Source organism: Cervus canadensis, chromosome X (assembly GCF_019320065.1).
Source record: "Cervus canadensis isolate Bull #8, Minnesota chromosome X, ASM1932006v1, whole genome shotgun sequence".
NCBI classification, from domain to species: Eukaryota; Metazoa; Chordata; class Mammalia; order Artiodactyla; family Cervidae; genus Cervus; species Cervus canadensis.
In genome coordinates, this window is record NC_057419.1 from 20,247,027 (window position 1) to 20,261,929 (window position 14,903).

Consider the following 14,903-nt stretch of genomic DNA (forward strand, 5'->3'; position numbering starts at 1 on the left):
ACCCCTTATGGCAGAAAGTGAAGAGGAACTAAAAAGACTTTTGATGAAAGTGAAAGAGGAGAGTGAAAATGTTGGCTTAAAGCTCAACATTTGAAAAACTAAGATCATGGCATCTGGTCCCATCACTTCATGGGAAATAGATAGGGAAACAGTGAAAGCAGTGTCAGACTTTATTTTTCTAGGCTCCAAAGTCACTGCAGATGGTGATTGCAGCCATGAAATTAAAAGACACTTACTCCTTGGAAGGAAAGTTATGACCAACCTAGATAGCATATTAAAGAGCAGAGACATTACTTTGCCAACAAAGGTCCTTCTGGTCAAGGCTATGGTTTTTCCAGTGGTCATGTATGGATGTGAGAGTTGGACTGTGAAGAAAGCTGAGGGCTGAAAAATTGATGCTTCTGAACTGTGGTGTTGGAGAAGACTCTTGAGAGTCCCTTGGACTGTAAGGAGCTCCAACCAGTCCATCCTAAAGGAGATAAGTCCTGGGTGTTCATTGGAAGGACTGATGCTGAAGCTGAAACTCCAAAACTTTGGCCACCTCATGTGAAGAGTTGACTCATTGGAAAAGACCCTGATGCTGGGAGTGATTGGGGGCAGGAGGAGAAGGGGACGACTGAGAATGAGATGGCTGGATGGCATCACCAACTTGATGTGCATGAGTTTGAGTAAACTCCGGGAGTTGGTGATGGACAGGGTGGCCTGGTGTGCTGCATTTCATGGGGTCACAGAGTCGGACACGACTGAGTGACTGAACTGAACTGAACTGATACCTGAATGGTCTAGTGGTTTTCCATACTTTCTTCAATTTCAGTCTGAATTTGGCAATAAGGAGTTCATGATCTGAGCCGCAGTCAGCTCCCGGTCTTGTTTTTGCTGACTGTATAGAGCTTCTCCATCTTTGGCTGCAAAGAATATAATCAGTCTGATTTTGGTGTTGACCATCTGGTGATGTCCATGTGTAGAGTCTTCTCTTTTGTTGTTGGAAGAGGGTGTTTGCTATGACCAGTGCGTTCTCTTGGCAAAACTCCATCAGCCTTTGCCCTGTTTCATTCTGTACTTCAAAGCCAAATTTGCCTGTTATTCCAGGTATTTCTTGACTTCCTACTCTTGCATTCCAGTCCCCCATAATGAAAAGGATATCTTTTTTGGGTGTTAGTTCTAGAACGTCTTGTGGGTCTTCATAGAACCTTTCAACTTCAGCTTCTTCAGCATTACTGTTCGGGAGATAGACATTATACATAGTAGGATATGTATGTCAATACCAATCTCCCATTTCATCCTATCCACATTTCCCCCTTGGTATCCATATGTTTATTCTGTAAATCTGTGTCTCTGTTTTGGAGTAATGTTTTAAATGTGTACAAAGATGTAGGATTATAAAGGATAACAGTTACAACTGACCCTTGAACTACTCGAGAGTTTGTCCAGTCACTAGAGCACGGCAGGCTCCCTTGTGCTTCATTATCTGCTGTAGTTTGCTCAGATTCATGTCCATTGAGTCAGTGATGCTATCTAATCATCTCATCCTCTGCTGCCCACTTGTCGTCCTGCCCTCAGTCTTTCCCAGCATCAAAGTCTTTTTCCAGTGTGTTGGCTCTTTGCATCAGGTGACCAAAGTATTGGAGCTTCAGCTTCAGCCTCAGTCCTTCCAGTGAATAGTCAGGGTTGATTTCCTTTAGGACAGACTAGTTTGATCTCCTTGCAGTCCAAGGGACTCTCGAGAATCTTCTCTAACACCACAATTCAAAAGTATCAGTTCTTTGATGCTCAGCCTTCTTTATGGTCCAGTTCTCACATCCATACATGGCTATTGGAAAAACCATAGCTTTGACTATATGGACCTTTGTCAGCACAATTATGTCTCTGCTTTTTAATACACTGTCTATATTTTTCATACTGGAGCAGGTGTCAAGTAGTAGCTGGTTTGTAGTGTTTTTGTGAGCATAAAATTGGGTAATCCTTTGGCCAGGCATCTAAACTGTGCTATCTCATATGGTAGCCATTAGTCCTGTGAAAGTGACTATAGAGCATTTAAAATGTGTTTAGTGCCAGTGAGAAATTGAATTTTAATTAAAGCAGCAATTTAAATTACTTAAAATTTACATTAAAAGCTCAAGTAACATAAAATATTTTTCCATTAAATGAAACTTTATTGTTTTAGTAAGATTATGTTTTAGTTTAAGCACTGTATTGTATAAGACAGGCATCAGCAAACTTTTCCTGTAAAGGGCTAGGTAGTGGATATTTTAGGCTTTGTGAGCTATATGGCTTTTATTGCACATATCCAACTCTGCTTTTGAACTGGAAAAGCAGAATGTGTAAACAAAAGAGCATGGCTGTGTTCCAGTAAAACTTTATTTATGGATATTGAAATTTATATTTCATAATTTTCACATCATGAATCATTTTTCTTTTGATGTTTTCCAAGCATTCAAAAATGTAAAACCTATTGTTTTTTAATGAAAATACAATTTTTAAAAACTGAAGTATACTTTGATGTATAGTATTATATAAGTTACAGGTGTATGATATAGTGATTCACACACAGGTTTTAAAGGTTATACTCCATTTATACTTATAAAATATTGGCTATGTTCCCTGTGTTGTATAATACATGCTTGTAGCTTATTTTGTACATAATAGTTTATACTTATACTACTACTATATAGTACTCATGAGCTATATGGAAATAGACAGCAGGTTGAATGTGGCTCATAGATATATCCCAAGATTGATGAATTCATGTTTCTCAAAAGTAATTTATAAGACTGTGCACAGCAGCTATATTCATAATGGCTCTAAACTGAAAACAACCTAAATGTTCATCACAGAGAGTGGGTTTAAAAATTTTCAGTATATTCATAAAAGTGGATTACTCCATAGCAGTGAAAAAGAATGAACTGTCTTTAGATGATTATGTTGTACATTGGATGATTATCACAAAGTGTTATCAGAAAAGCTAGTTACAAAGATTAATATTGTATGATTCCATTATGTGAAGTTCTATAGTGGCAAAGGTAATCTGTGGATTTAGAAATTAGAATACATTGCTCAGTGGGACAAGGGGAGATGATTAACTAGAAAGGGATATGAAAGCACTTTGGGTATTTGTTATGAGGTTATATATACATTTGTTAAACGTCTTCAAATGAGGCTTCCTGATAGCTCAGTGGTAAAGAATCTGCCTGCCAATGCAGGAGACACAGAATTGATCCCTGATCTGGGAAGATCCCACATGCTGTGGAGCAACTAAGTCTGTGCACCACAACTATTGAGCCTGTGCTCTAGAGTCTGGGAGCCACAACTGCTGAAGCCTGTGCTCCCTAGAATCTGTGCCCTGCACCAAGAGAAGCCACTGCAATGAGAAACAAACCCTTGCCGCAACTAGAGAAAAGCCTGCGGCAATGAAGACCCAGCGCGGCCAAAAATAAACAAATTTTTAAAAGTCTTCAAATCCATGGCTGATTCAAAGAATAAAAAAAAATAAAATAAAATTAAAAAAAAAAAAGTCTTCAAATAGTTAAGCTCTGTGTACATCATCATCATCCCTCCATACAAAATACTCTTTACAAAATTTTAGAAGAACTCAATTATTTTTTTACTTTTAACATTATAGTATTTCTTAGTAAAATCTAGATCTCTGGCCATAGAGGTCCATATTGCTTCATAGCAACCATCAGCCAAACTGTGCTTTTACAGTAGGGCAGCCAGTAGCCATACTACTGCAGCTCCTGAGTGCCTGAAATGTGGTGTATCTGAATTGAGGTCTGTGGTACAGGGACGTACACATGGGGTTTAAAGCATTAGTCTGAAAAGAGAATGTAAACTATTATATTAATTTTTATCTTGTTACATGCTGTCATTGATAACATTGGGTTAAAATATACTAAATTAATTTCACCTCTGTTTTTTGCTTTTTTTAAGTTGAAAAATATTAGTTGTGACAAAATATACATAATATAAAATCATCTTAAACATTTTTAAGTATACAGTTCAGTAGTGTTACGTATATCCACATTGTTGTGCAACCAATCTGCCTACATTGCAAGGTGGAAACTCCACCCCCATTAAACAACTCCCCAGTCCCCTTCCCTCCAGCCTCTGGCATCCACCGTTCTACCTTCTGTTTCCATGAGTTTGATGATTGATCTGTCATGTAAGTGAAACCATGCAGTATTTGTATTTTTTCACTGGCTTCTTCACTTAACATTTTTTTTTGTTAATGTAGCTACTATACAATTTACTATGATACATGTGGCTGCGATTATATTTCTCAGTTCAGTTCAATCACTCAGTCATGTCCGACTCTGCGACCCCATGGACTGCAGCATGCCAGGCCTCCTTGTCCATCACCAACTCCCGGAGTTTACTCGAACTCATGTCCATTGAGTCGGTGATGCCATCCAACCATCTCATCCTCTGTTGTCCCCTTCTCCTCCCACCTTCACTCTTTCCCAGCATCAGGATCTTTTGAAGACAGTGCACAGCAGCTGCTTCTTTGTAATTAATCTTTCATTACTGTGTTTATGCTGCTTATGTTTTTTCTAATGAATTGAGGAGATTGATGTATTTCTAATATTCATGACTCCATCAAACATGGGAAAACAAAGGATTTTTCCCTTAGAGGATCACATGTTTAAAAAAGCAGAGACATAATTTTGTTTGTGGAAGGGAAAAACAGTCATTTCTATTTAATATACAAAGCATTTCTGTTTTCAAAGAATACAACCTAAGATACCATTATGAGACAAAAGATTGCTGTGCTCATTGTGTCCTTGGCCCCTGTCAGTATTTTATTTGAACTCTTAGTTTGTTTCCTATCTGCTAATTTAATTCAGTTTGGGAGAAAAGATTCTAACCAATTACTGCAGATAGATCTTCTCCTGTGATTACGTGACATATATCACTGGATAGTAGGTACTTTATTGATTAATTTTCTAATAAAGTTTTGCTGTTAAATTTGCTGTACATATGACTGTGAAACAACATTTAGACTGAATGTTGACAAACTATAGTTTTGCTTTTCACTTTTAAAAAGCTTGTAGCATAAAAAAAAGCTTGCACCACCTTAGGAAAAATAGCACTTTCATTAGTTTTGAATAATAGGAATATCAGTATATATGGTTACAATTCTGTTAAGTAAAAGTTGTTTAAAGCCTTGAAAACAAAGAAAGTATGAGAGAAATTCAGCTGTATTTTGTCTTCCGCTGTCTGAGGGAGGTAGATTCTTTCCCAGGTGAACAATTCTGGAGAAATGCCATAGCCAGGGAAGGAGAATTTGTGATATGACAGTGTCCTAAAGGACAGCTAGGGGCCCTAGTGTAGTAGTTGATATTCACCAACCAGGTTTGTGTTCCATTGTTCCTGGAGTTATCTGTTAAACACCAGTGAAACACTGGTCAGGGAGCTTACAAGTGCCGAACATTTCCTTTTTTTTTTCTTCTCTTTCCAGATAGGGCTTGTAAGTAGCGTCATCCTCTTGTGGGCAGATTAGAGTACAAGTTATTTTATGTGATCTTGTTCAATTTTTTTAAGATCCTTTTTTTCAGACTGAGCTGTAATAAATACCTTTCTGAGAAGAGAACCATAGGATTAGCTCATATTTCTTTTACTGAGAATCTAGACTTTCTTTTCTCTTGCCTTCTTTCTTTTGAAGTCCAGTCCTGCCTTGAGTGCTGAAGAGCTGCCAGGGTTAGGAAATAATAAAATATTAAAAATGGTGGCCATAATCTCTTTAGGGGAAAGTCTTGGTTTAATTTTCCAGATTGGTTATTCTATTCATGTCTCTTGGGCTCTTGGCTGATTGATCACGCAGGGATTTGTCATATTGCCTACTTCTTTGAATTGAATGTGGACATAGCAACTAAAAATAAACATGATGTGGATATTAGAGAACCAGGGGCCTTCTTTGCCTGGGGAGCTGAGATACTGCTTGCTGTTGCTAAGATGTTATCTGGCTGTAACACAGCAGCGATCATTGGAAGTGCAGCTGTGTTTTTGGAAGAGCAAGCTAAGGGAAGGCAAAGGCACACTGATGAATATTATCCTAAACAATGAATCCAGATGCAAATCATTATGCCTAATCCAGAATATTATACCCATTTTTGGTGTTCTTTGTGCTGTATTATTGTGTGTGATTTGCTCTGCTGAGAACTTGAAGTGTGCCAAAGTATCATTTCTGTTTTCAGAATAGTTTTGTCAGAAATTTGAAAGGTAAGTAAAAATACACCAGGCTGTTGCATTTCAGCTCTTTGTGGTATTGAGTGTGGCTAATGGTTTTGACAGTAGAATTTGACTGAACGTTGGATTGATTGATCTAACTTGATGCCATTTTCCTTATTACATTACAAAAAGACAACTGGAGATTGTGTGTGAACATTCCTTGAACAATAACATAGGATGAGAACGTGTTGTATCCAGTAAGTTTGCCCTGGGAATGAGGGGCCTTTCTTTTTTTTTTTTTTTTGGAATGAGGGGCCTTTCTATAGGGCAGCGGCACTGACCTATGAAGAGCCAGCTCTGCCACAGATATGCTGTGTCATCTTAGCTCCTTCTGGTCTGTTTCCACATCTGTAAAAGAAGGGTAATGATCATCTTACTGTAGCGAGTTGTGAGGATTAAATGAGTTAATATTTGCAGATCTTAATATAGTCTCTGGCATATAATAAACACTATATAAGTTTGCCTGCTACTGTTGTCACTTGACACTGATTTCTACCATGTCACATCCCTTTTCTTGGTGCCAAACTAAAGGCTGAAATGGAAGATCTGTCCAAAACCTGAATTTGTTCTAGAATGATTGGACAGCATTTAAAAATGTTGAGCCAAGATACCTTGCTAAACTGTAGCACATGACATTATTATAGGAGTCTTTATTGTGTTGAAATCAGATTTAATCTATATTTAGTGCTCTGGAATTTTTCCTCAAAAGTGACTCATCTTTTGGCCATTGAGTTCCCCTTTTTGCAGTTTTCAAATAAAATCTCACTTGAGCTTCTTTGATTCTGCTCCTAAAGAACTGCCGCTGCCTCGCTTTATGATGTCAAAGACTGATGCTGAAATCCGGTTTGGGAACACGACTGAGCTTCATGGAGCTAAAGTTCAGATTCCATATTTAATCACAGAAAAAAATACCTTCAAAAGAATCGACGATGAGGATAAACAGGTAAATAGTCTGATCAGGCATGTCTGTTTGCTTCTGACCATGAACCCTCACAGAGCAGTGCCTCATAGCTGCTGTCAAACTTCCAGTTCCTTGAATTGCACCATCTGGGATACAATTATAGGCTTGGAGTGTGCCTATAAAGTTTCCTTGTAGCAAGAAGAAGAGGCTGATGCATAGCAATTATCATGAGCCATCTCTGGGCCATTTAGAGCCTACTTTAATGTAGAATTGTGTCTCAAGTAAGGCTACTGCTTTAACACACTTATTTGATTTATCTAACCACCATTTCCAAATGGGTTTTTTGAAATGTAACTTCTAGGAGTTTTTAATAAGTGCTTTTTTCCAAAAATCTGGTTTCTCTGGTTAAGTGTGGTTGGAGAGCGCTGTTTCATGCCTTATTCTTGGGGGAAAGGCTAAATACTTGGTCTTAGACATTCACGGTGCACATTAGCACAGTAAAGGCCCTGACAAGTCCTGCAATAAAGAGACCTGGAGATTGGCATGTACTAAACTTCTTTCACCAGGGAATCCCTTCTTGGAGGGCCATCTTGGGAAATGCTGCCTTTACATGTACAGGTCAGGAACAATAATAGGGTGGACAGGCTTTTAAAATTAGACCACTAATTGCAATAGTCAGATAGTGATGAGTAGAGAGAAAAGTGTAAAATTCCAGATGAGTAAGTCTGTCAATAAGAGGTAAAATAGACTTACACATTAGTGAGCACTCAGAGCATAAAGGTACTTGCAATGAAGATACTGAATTATGCAGAAAAGTCAAATCATATTCAATGTAGTACCTTCTATATGGAAAAGAAATTTGTCATGTTTTAGAAAGACCAATAAAAATGTTTTTCAAATGCAATGACTATTAAAGGATTAAGTTGGAAAACTAATGTATATGGTTCACCCTAATAATGCTGGATATTTAAAGTATTGTTGCAGTTTTCATATTTAAGTGACATATAGTATGTTCTGTTGTATAACATCCTAATTCTGATACATTTTAAACTAGTTCTTCAGGGATTTATATAAAAAGGAGTACAGGCATACCTTGGAGACAGTGCAGGTTCAGTTTCAGACCACTGCAGTAGTCACACGAGTTTTTGGTTTCCTAGTGCTTACAAAAGTTAGATTTACACTATACTGTAGTCTACTAAGTGTGCAATAGCATTGTGGCTAAAAAACCGTAATGTATATATCTTATTTAAAAAAATGCTTTATTGCTAAAAACTGCTAACTTACCATCTCAGCAAGTAGTAGTAACATCAAACCTCACTGATTACACATTGCCATAAAAATACAATAATGAAAATGTTTGAAATATTGTTAAGGATTGTCAAAATGTGACACAGATATGGAGTGAGCAAATGCTATTGGAAAAACAGTGCTGGTAGACTTGCTTGATGCAGGGTTGCCATAAACTAGGTTTTTTTTTTTTTTTAAAAAAGTAATAGCTGTGAAGTGCAATGACATGAGGTATGCCTATATCAGAATCTTCAGCCAGTACTCTTTGGCATGCTTTCCCACCAGCATTTGGAGAGGAATGAGGGCCCACTATCCCAGGATGATTGATGCTCTGGGAACTTTCAGGCCCATCCCCTGGCAGTGTCACTGAGGACACATCCTTTTGCTTCAGTCTGGATTTATGCTAGGCCCACCCAGTCTGTGGTTGTGAACTTATAATTCAAAGCAAATATTCTTTCTTTTTACTTGAAAAAGAGTACTTGATTGGTATCTCAGATTGAATTACTATTATTATTATTTTTGACTAAGAACACCTATATAGTCTCTGTGCTGATAAAAAGTATAGTTTCCTTGTTACCAGTCTATTAGTAGCATGAAAAAAAAGAGAGGAAACCCAGTAGCTGAGTAATAGTAAAACGCCAAGTAATAATAGCTTGTCTCGCCTGTGGTCCTACATAAAGTTCACATTTGAATTGAGATTTGTACTTTATTAAGGTGCCATCCTACTGTTTAGGAGTAGGCTAGTTGGAGTTTACCCATAATGAATTGTTTTGGAATTTCTCAGTATAAAAAAGTTGACATTTTACTTTGGCTAGACAGCTCCAAGAATATTTAACATTACCATTTAAAATATTTTAAAAATATCCACATTGTTGGAAAACTTGATAAATGTAGATCTAGGAAATAAGAGCCTTTATTAATGAGTGAAAATTGAATCTGTTCACAAAGAGATCAAAATTGTGGAGTATGAATGTTATTTCATGTGATCAGTTGTCTTTTGTTTTCCCAAGGAAAATATTATTGGAGTAACTAGAAGTGTGTCAGGCTTGTTTTAGTAATTTAGGTAACTGAGTTCTGGAGAGGCTATTTTCTGAGAGACTTTTGAATCCCCAGACAGTGCTTTTTAACCAAGCTGCGTTTTTGAGAAAACATCTTCATTTGTTAAAGCAGTCGGTTTACTGGCAGTAGAGTTGCATTATACTTCAAAACTGCAGCTCAGAGCACCAGGCTCCTTGAGTGATTCCCTCTGAACTCTGCTCTGATTCTTTGAAGCAGGAAACGCAGTCTCCCTCGATGTCACCTCTTGCCTCCCCTCCTTCTTCCCCGCCTCATTACCAGAGGGTGCCCTTGAGCCATGGCTACAGCAAACTGCGGAGCAGCACGGAGCAGATGCATTCAGGTAAGAGGCCAGCTGTCCCAGGCAGTATCTTAGAGACACTTTCCTCTATCAGTCAGCCATGCGACCAGTTTCTGAGTCTCCTGACTTATCTCTGGCTCTGTAAACCGGACTCAGTTTAATTTTATACTCTCAAGCAAGGTTTAAAAATAATATAAAATGAAATCTATATTAGTAATGCCTTGTTTTCTGTCCTACAAACTAGTTCATCTTTAGACTTGTAGATAATGATTTAGATGATTTAATCCTTCATTTACAAATTTTATTACATAGGAACATAGCACATGAAGAATTTGTATTGTTTTGGAATTCTTATTCCTTTCTGCAAACATACCAAACTTATTTATATGATACCTGCTCTCATGAAACTACTTAAAAAATAGAATTCTGCAGAAGAGTTGATTCAACCTTTAAAGACTGAGCACATAAGTGAAAATATTTAGCTCTTGTGCTTGAGAATAAGAATAATAAGAGAAATGCCAGGGGAAGCATTGTGTTGAGGTGTGTGAAGTACCCAATTGTGGCCTTGCTTGCTTGCTCACATTTTTGTTACGTTGACTCTGTTAGTGGTAAAATATGTTAGTTGGTTGTGAGAATGACTTGTACAGTTGGCTGCCTAGGCTGCAGTGCTTAAAGCTCCACAAATTCACTGCAGCATCTTGTCCTTGTGGAGTTCAGGCTCCTAGCTGAAGATATGACCTTTAAAGGTATTCTAGAATTGTATATCTGTAACCCCCCACCCTTTTTATTCTGTGAGCTGTAACTGAAAATGACCCAGTTTCTGCAGGTTTTTGCTGCACTGAAAATAGTGATGACTTCTAGAGGGACACAGATAAAAGTGTGCTAGACTGAGAGGCTATAATCTTGCTGAAAGAAGCAGGTATGGCATGATGGGAAAATCTTTTTTTCCTTAATTTTTCTTTATTTATTTTTGGCTGTGTTGGGTCTTTGTTGCTTTGCACAGACTTTCTCTAGTTGCAGCAAGTGGGGACTACTCTTTGTTATGGTACTCAGGCTTCGCATTGTGGTGGCTTCTCTTCTTGTGGAGTACAGGGTCTAGGCACATGAGCTTCAGTAGTTGCAGCTCTCAGGCTCAGTAGTTGTGGCTTATGGGTTTAGTTGCCCTGTGGCACGTGGAATCTTCCTGGACCAGGGATCAAATACATATACCTTGCATTAGGAGGCAGATTCCTATCCACTGTGTCACCAGGGAAGTCCTGGGAAAATCTTTTGATTGGAATCAGAAGATGAGGGTTTATGTGACTAGCTATGTGACCTTGGGCAAGCTACTTACTACTCTGAACCATGATTTTCCTTTCTTCTTTTGAAACAGAGTAATAGTATTCTGTAGGGCTGTTGTGAGTATTAGCGAGAACATGAGTATAAGGGAATAGGAATGAAAAATCACTCCCCTGGAACTTGAGTGTCCCATTGGTGTCTGAAATGAAATGAGATTGAGAATTCTTCATTTTTCTCTTATAGTCTCTCCTGCCGAATTTCCCTGTTTTTAGAAGTGGATTTTTTTTTCTTAATTTTATCTAGCTTTGAAAGTTGGAGTCCTATGCCTAGCATGGTGCCTAGTTTTTGGTTTTTAATTCAAAGGTGAGTCATTTTTGTTCTACTGAGTCACCAGGTTCTACCCTGTCTTTTTTTGGTTATTATTCCTTAAAAAATCTGCCTGTACCAGCTTTCTCTCCTTCATACTCCATTTCTCCTCATTCCATTCAAATTGGGCTTTCATTCCCCCAGTGTCAAGGAAACAACCTGCTTTTCTTTGTTGTTGACTTTTAGAAGCTTGTGTCAAGGTTGTCCATGCTTTCATTCTTTCTTAGCCTTTTTAAAAAAAGTGAGGTAAAATTTGCATGTGATAAAATGCACACTTTTAAAGTCTTCAATTTGAGTTTAACAAATGGATATACCCATGTATCTACCACTTTTATCGTGGATAAAATATTTTCTTACCATATGATCCAGCAGTTCTACTGCTGAGTATATATCTGAAAAAAATAAAGGCACGAATTTGAAAAACTTCATGCACCCCAGCATTCTGAGCAGTATTATTTACAATAGCCAAGATACAGAAGCAACCTAAGTGTCTATCAGCAGATGAATGAAGAAAGAAGATATACACGTACATACATATACACAATGGAATATTGAGTCATAAAAAAGAATGAAATTTTACCATTTGTAACAACATGGATGGATCTAAAGGGTATTATCTTTAGTGAAATAAGGCAGAGAAAGAGAAATGATATCACTTATATGTAGAATCTAAAAAATTAAATAGGTGAATAAATTTAACAAAACAGAAACCTACTTACAGATACAGAGAACAAACCTAGTGGTTGAAAGTGGAGGGAGTAGGGGATTAATAGGTACAAACTACTTGGACTTCCCTGGTGGCACAGTAGATAAGAATCCACTGCCAATGCAGGGAACATGAATTTGATCCTTGGTCCAGGAAGATTCCATATGCCTTGGAGGAACTAAACCCAGGTGCCACAACTACTGAGCCCAAGCTCTAGAGCCTGCATGCCACAACTACTGAGCCTGAGCACTGCAATGAAGAGAGTAGCCCACGCAAAAGCAATGAAGACCCAGTGCAGCCCCCAAAAATGGTTCATTTAAGAGGTACAAACTACTATGTATAAACTACATAAGCTACAAGGATATATTATGCAGCACAGGGAGATATAGCAATTATTTTATAATAACTTTAAATGGAATATAATCTATAAAAATACTGTAATCACCATGCTAAAAGTATATTGTAAATCAACTGTATACTTCAATAAAAAGTCTGCCTGACATTAAAACCAATATTTCTGTCACCTCAGAGATGCCCCTTTCCAGTCACTTTCTCTGTGCTCCCTGCCTCCCCCATGCAAACATAGTTCTGATTTTTATCACTGTAGATTAGTTTTGCTTCTTCTAGAAACTCATGTAAATGGAATCATAGTGAATGACCGGGTGTCTTTTCCTCAGCACAGTGGTTGAGATTCTTCATGTTACGTGTCTAAGCAGTTTGTTCCTGTTAATATATTACTCAGTGTTGTTCCACTGTATGAATGTATCATGGAGTGATGGTCCATTCTTCTGCTGATGAGTATTTAGGTTATTTCCAGCATTTGGCTGTTATGAATAAGGATGCTGCGAACACTTGTGTATGAGTCTTTTTGTGACATATGTCATTTTTCTGGCACCTGGGAGTGGAATTGATGTACCTTAGGGTAGGTATAAGAAACTAATAAAGAGTTTCACCAAGTGACTGCATACTCCCATAGGCAATGTATAAGAGTTCAGTGTTCCTTGCCAGCAGTTGGTACTCTGGTTTCTTTCTTCAGTGTTTTTAATCTTAGCTGTTCTGTTACATGTGAAGTGACATTTTCTTGTGGGCACTCATTTGTTCTTGAAACATTGTTTTCTAAGTTTCTGTTACCCCTTCCTTGTTTTTCTTCTACATCATGATCCCTAAACTTGAATTTATGCATTTTCAGAAATGAGTTTTGCTGCTAGGACAATTTTCTAGGAATACATTTTTCTAGGGTTGTTTCTCTGTCCAAGATTCTGCCATAATTTCTGGCTAATGGGGCATATGTGTATGTTTTAAATTAGGCTCAGCATCTTTGGACAGTCTGTGATTCAGAGCCCCTCTTCTACCTCTCTCCTGGGTGCCTGCTCGTCTCCTTTGCTGGATGTACCTATAGCTGATGCTCACTGGATAAGACTTAAGTGCCATGCATTGTTCCAAGTTCTTTGTGTGCACTGTTTTCTACTTACCACAACCCTCAGAGGCAGAAGTTGCTATCTGTATTTTTAAAAATAAAGTTTAAATCACAGTAATACTTCTCCTTCCCACTCAACCTGTTTCCTGTCTTCAGAGGCAACTACCTTTCTTGCTTTTTTAAAAAAAAATTTATTTTTTAAAGTACAGTTGATTTACAATGTTTCAGTGTTCAGCAAAGTGATATGTGTGTGTGTGTGTGTGTGTGTCCTTTTTCAGATTCTTTTCCATGATAGGTTATCACAAGATATTGTATATAGTTCCCTGTGCTATACAGTAGATCCTTGTTTATCTATTTTGTACTTAGTAGTATGTATATGTTATTGTTTCATTTGTTGTATAAAAACTTCTGAGTTTAATTAGGTCCCCTTTTAAAAAAATAAGCCCTTTTTCAAAAAATTGTTTCTTGTTCTCATTGGGTCTTAATTGCAGCATGCATGTGGGACCTAGTTCCCAGACCAGGGATTGAACCTGGCCCCCCTGCACTGGGAGCACAGAGTCCTAGCCACTGGACCTCAAGGGAAGTCCTAGGTCTTATTTTAAAATTTTTCTTTTTGTTTCCACTACTGTTGGAGATGGATCCAAAAAATATTGCTGTGATTTATGTCAGAGTGTCCTGCCTATATTTTCCCCTGAAAGTTTTACAGTATCTGGTCTTAAAGTTTGGCCTTGAATCCATTTTGAGTTTTTTATATGGTATTAGAGAATATTGTAATTTCACTCTTTTACATGTAGCTGTCTACTTTCCCCAGGATCACTTATTGAAGAGACTGTCTTTTCTTCATTGTATATTCTTACCTCCTTTGTTGTAGATTAATTGACCATAAGTGCATGGGTTTATTTCTGGGTTTTCTATCCTATTCCATTGATCTGTGTGTCTGTCTTTGTGCCAGTACAATACTGTTTTGATGACTGTAGCTTTGTAGTATAGTCTGAAGTGAGGAGGTGTGATTCCACCAGCTCCATTCTAATTTTCTCATTATGGTTTTTGGCTGTTTGGGATCTTTTTTGTTTTCATACAAATTTAATTTTTTTTGTTCTAGTTCTATGAAAAATCCACTGGTAATTTGATAGGGATTATATTCAATTTCTAGATTGCCTTGGGTAGTATGGTCATTTTAGCAGCATTGCCTTTTCCAGTGTAAGAACATGGTATATATTTCCATTTGTATCATCTTCAGTTTCTTTCATTAGTGTCTTACAGTTTTCTGAGTACAGGTCTTTTGCTTCCTTAGGTAGGTTTATTCCTGGGTATTTTATTGTTTTCTGATGTGATAGTGAGTGGGGTTGTTTCCTTAATTTCTCTT

General features: G+C 37.6%; 1 protein-coding gene across 3 annotated transcripts in view; it reads left to right on the plus strand.

Moving 5' to 3' along the window:
- Nucleotides 1–14,903, plus strand: part of REPS2 (RALBP1 associated Eps domain containing 2) — a 258,187-nt gene that overhangs the window by 71,306 nt on the left and 171,978 nt on the right. For 2 of the 3 annotated variants that reach the window (XM_043459393.1, XM_043459394.1), the window contains exons 3-4: nucleotides 7,020–7,168; nucleotides 9,689–9,812. In XM_043459393.1, the coding sequence (XP_043315328.1) occupies nucleotides 7,020–7,168; nucleotides 9,689–9,812 (273 nt within the window). Of the gene's footprint in view, nucleotides 1–7,019; nucleotides 7,169–9,685; nucleotides 9,813–14,903 lie in introns of all 3 variants that reach the window. The other variant, XM_043459392.1, reaches the window with a different exon arrangement.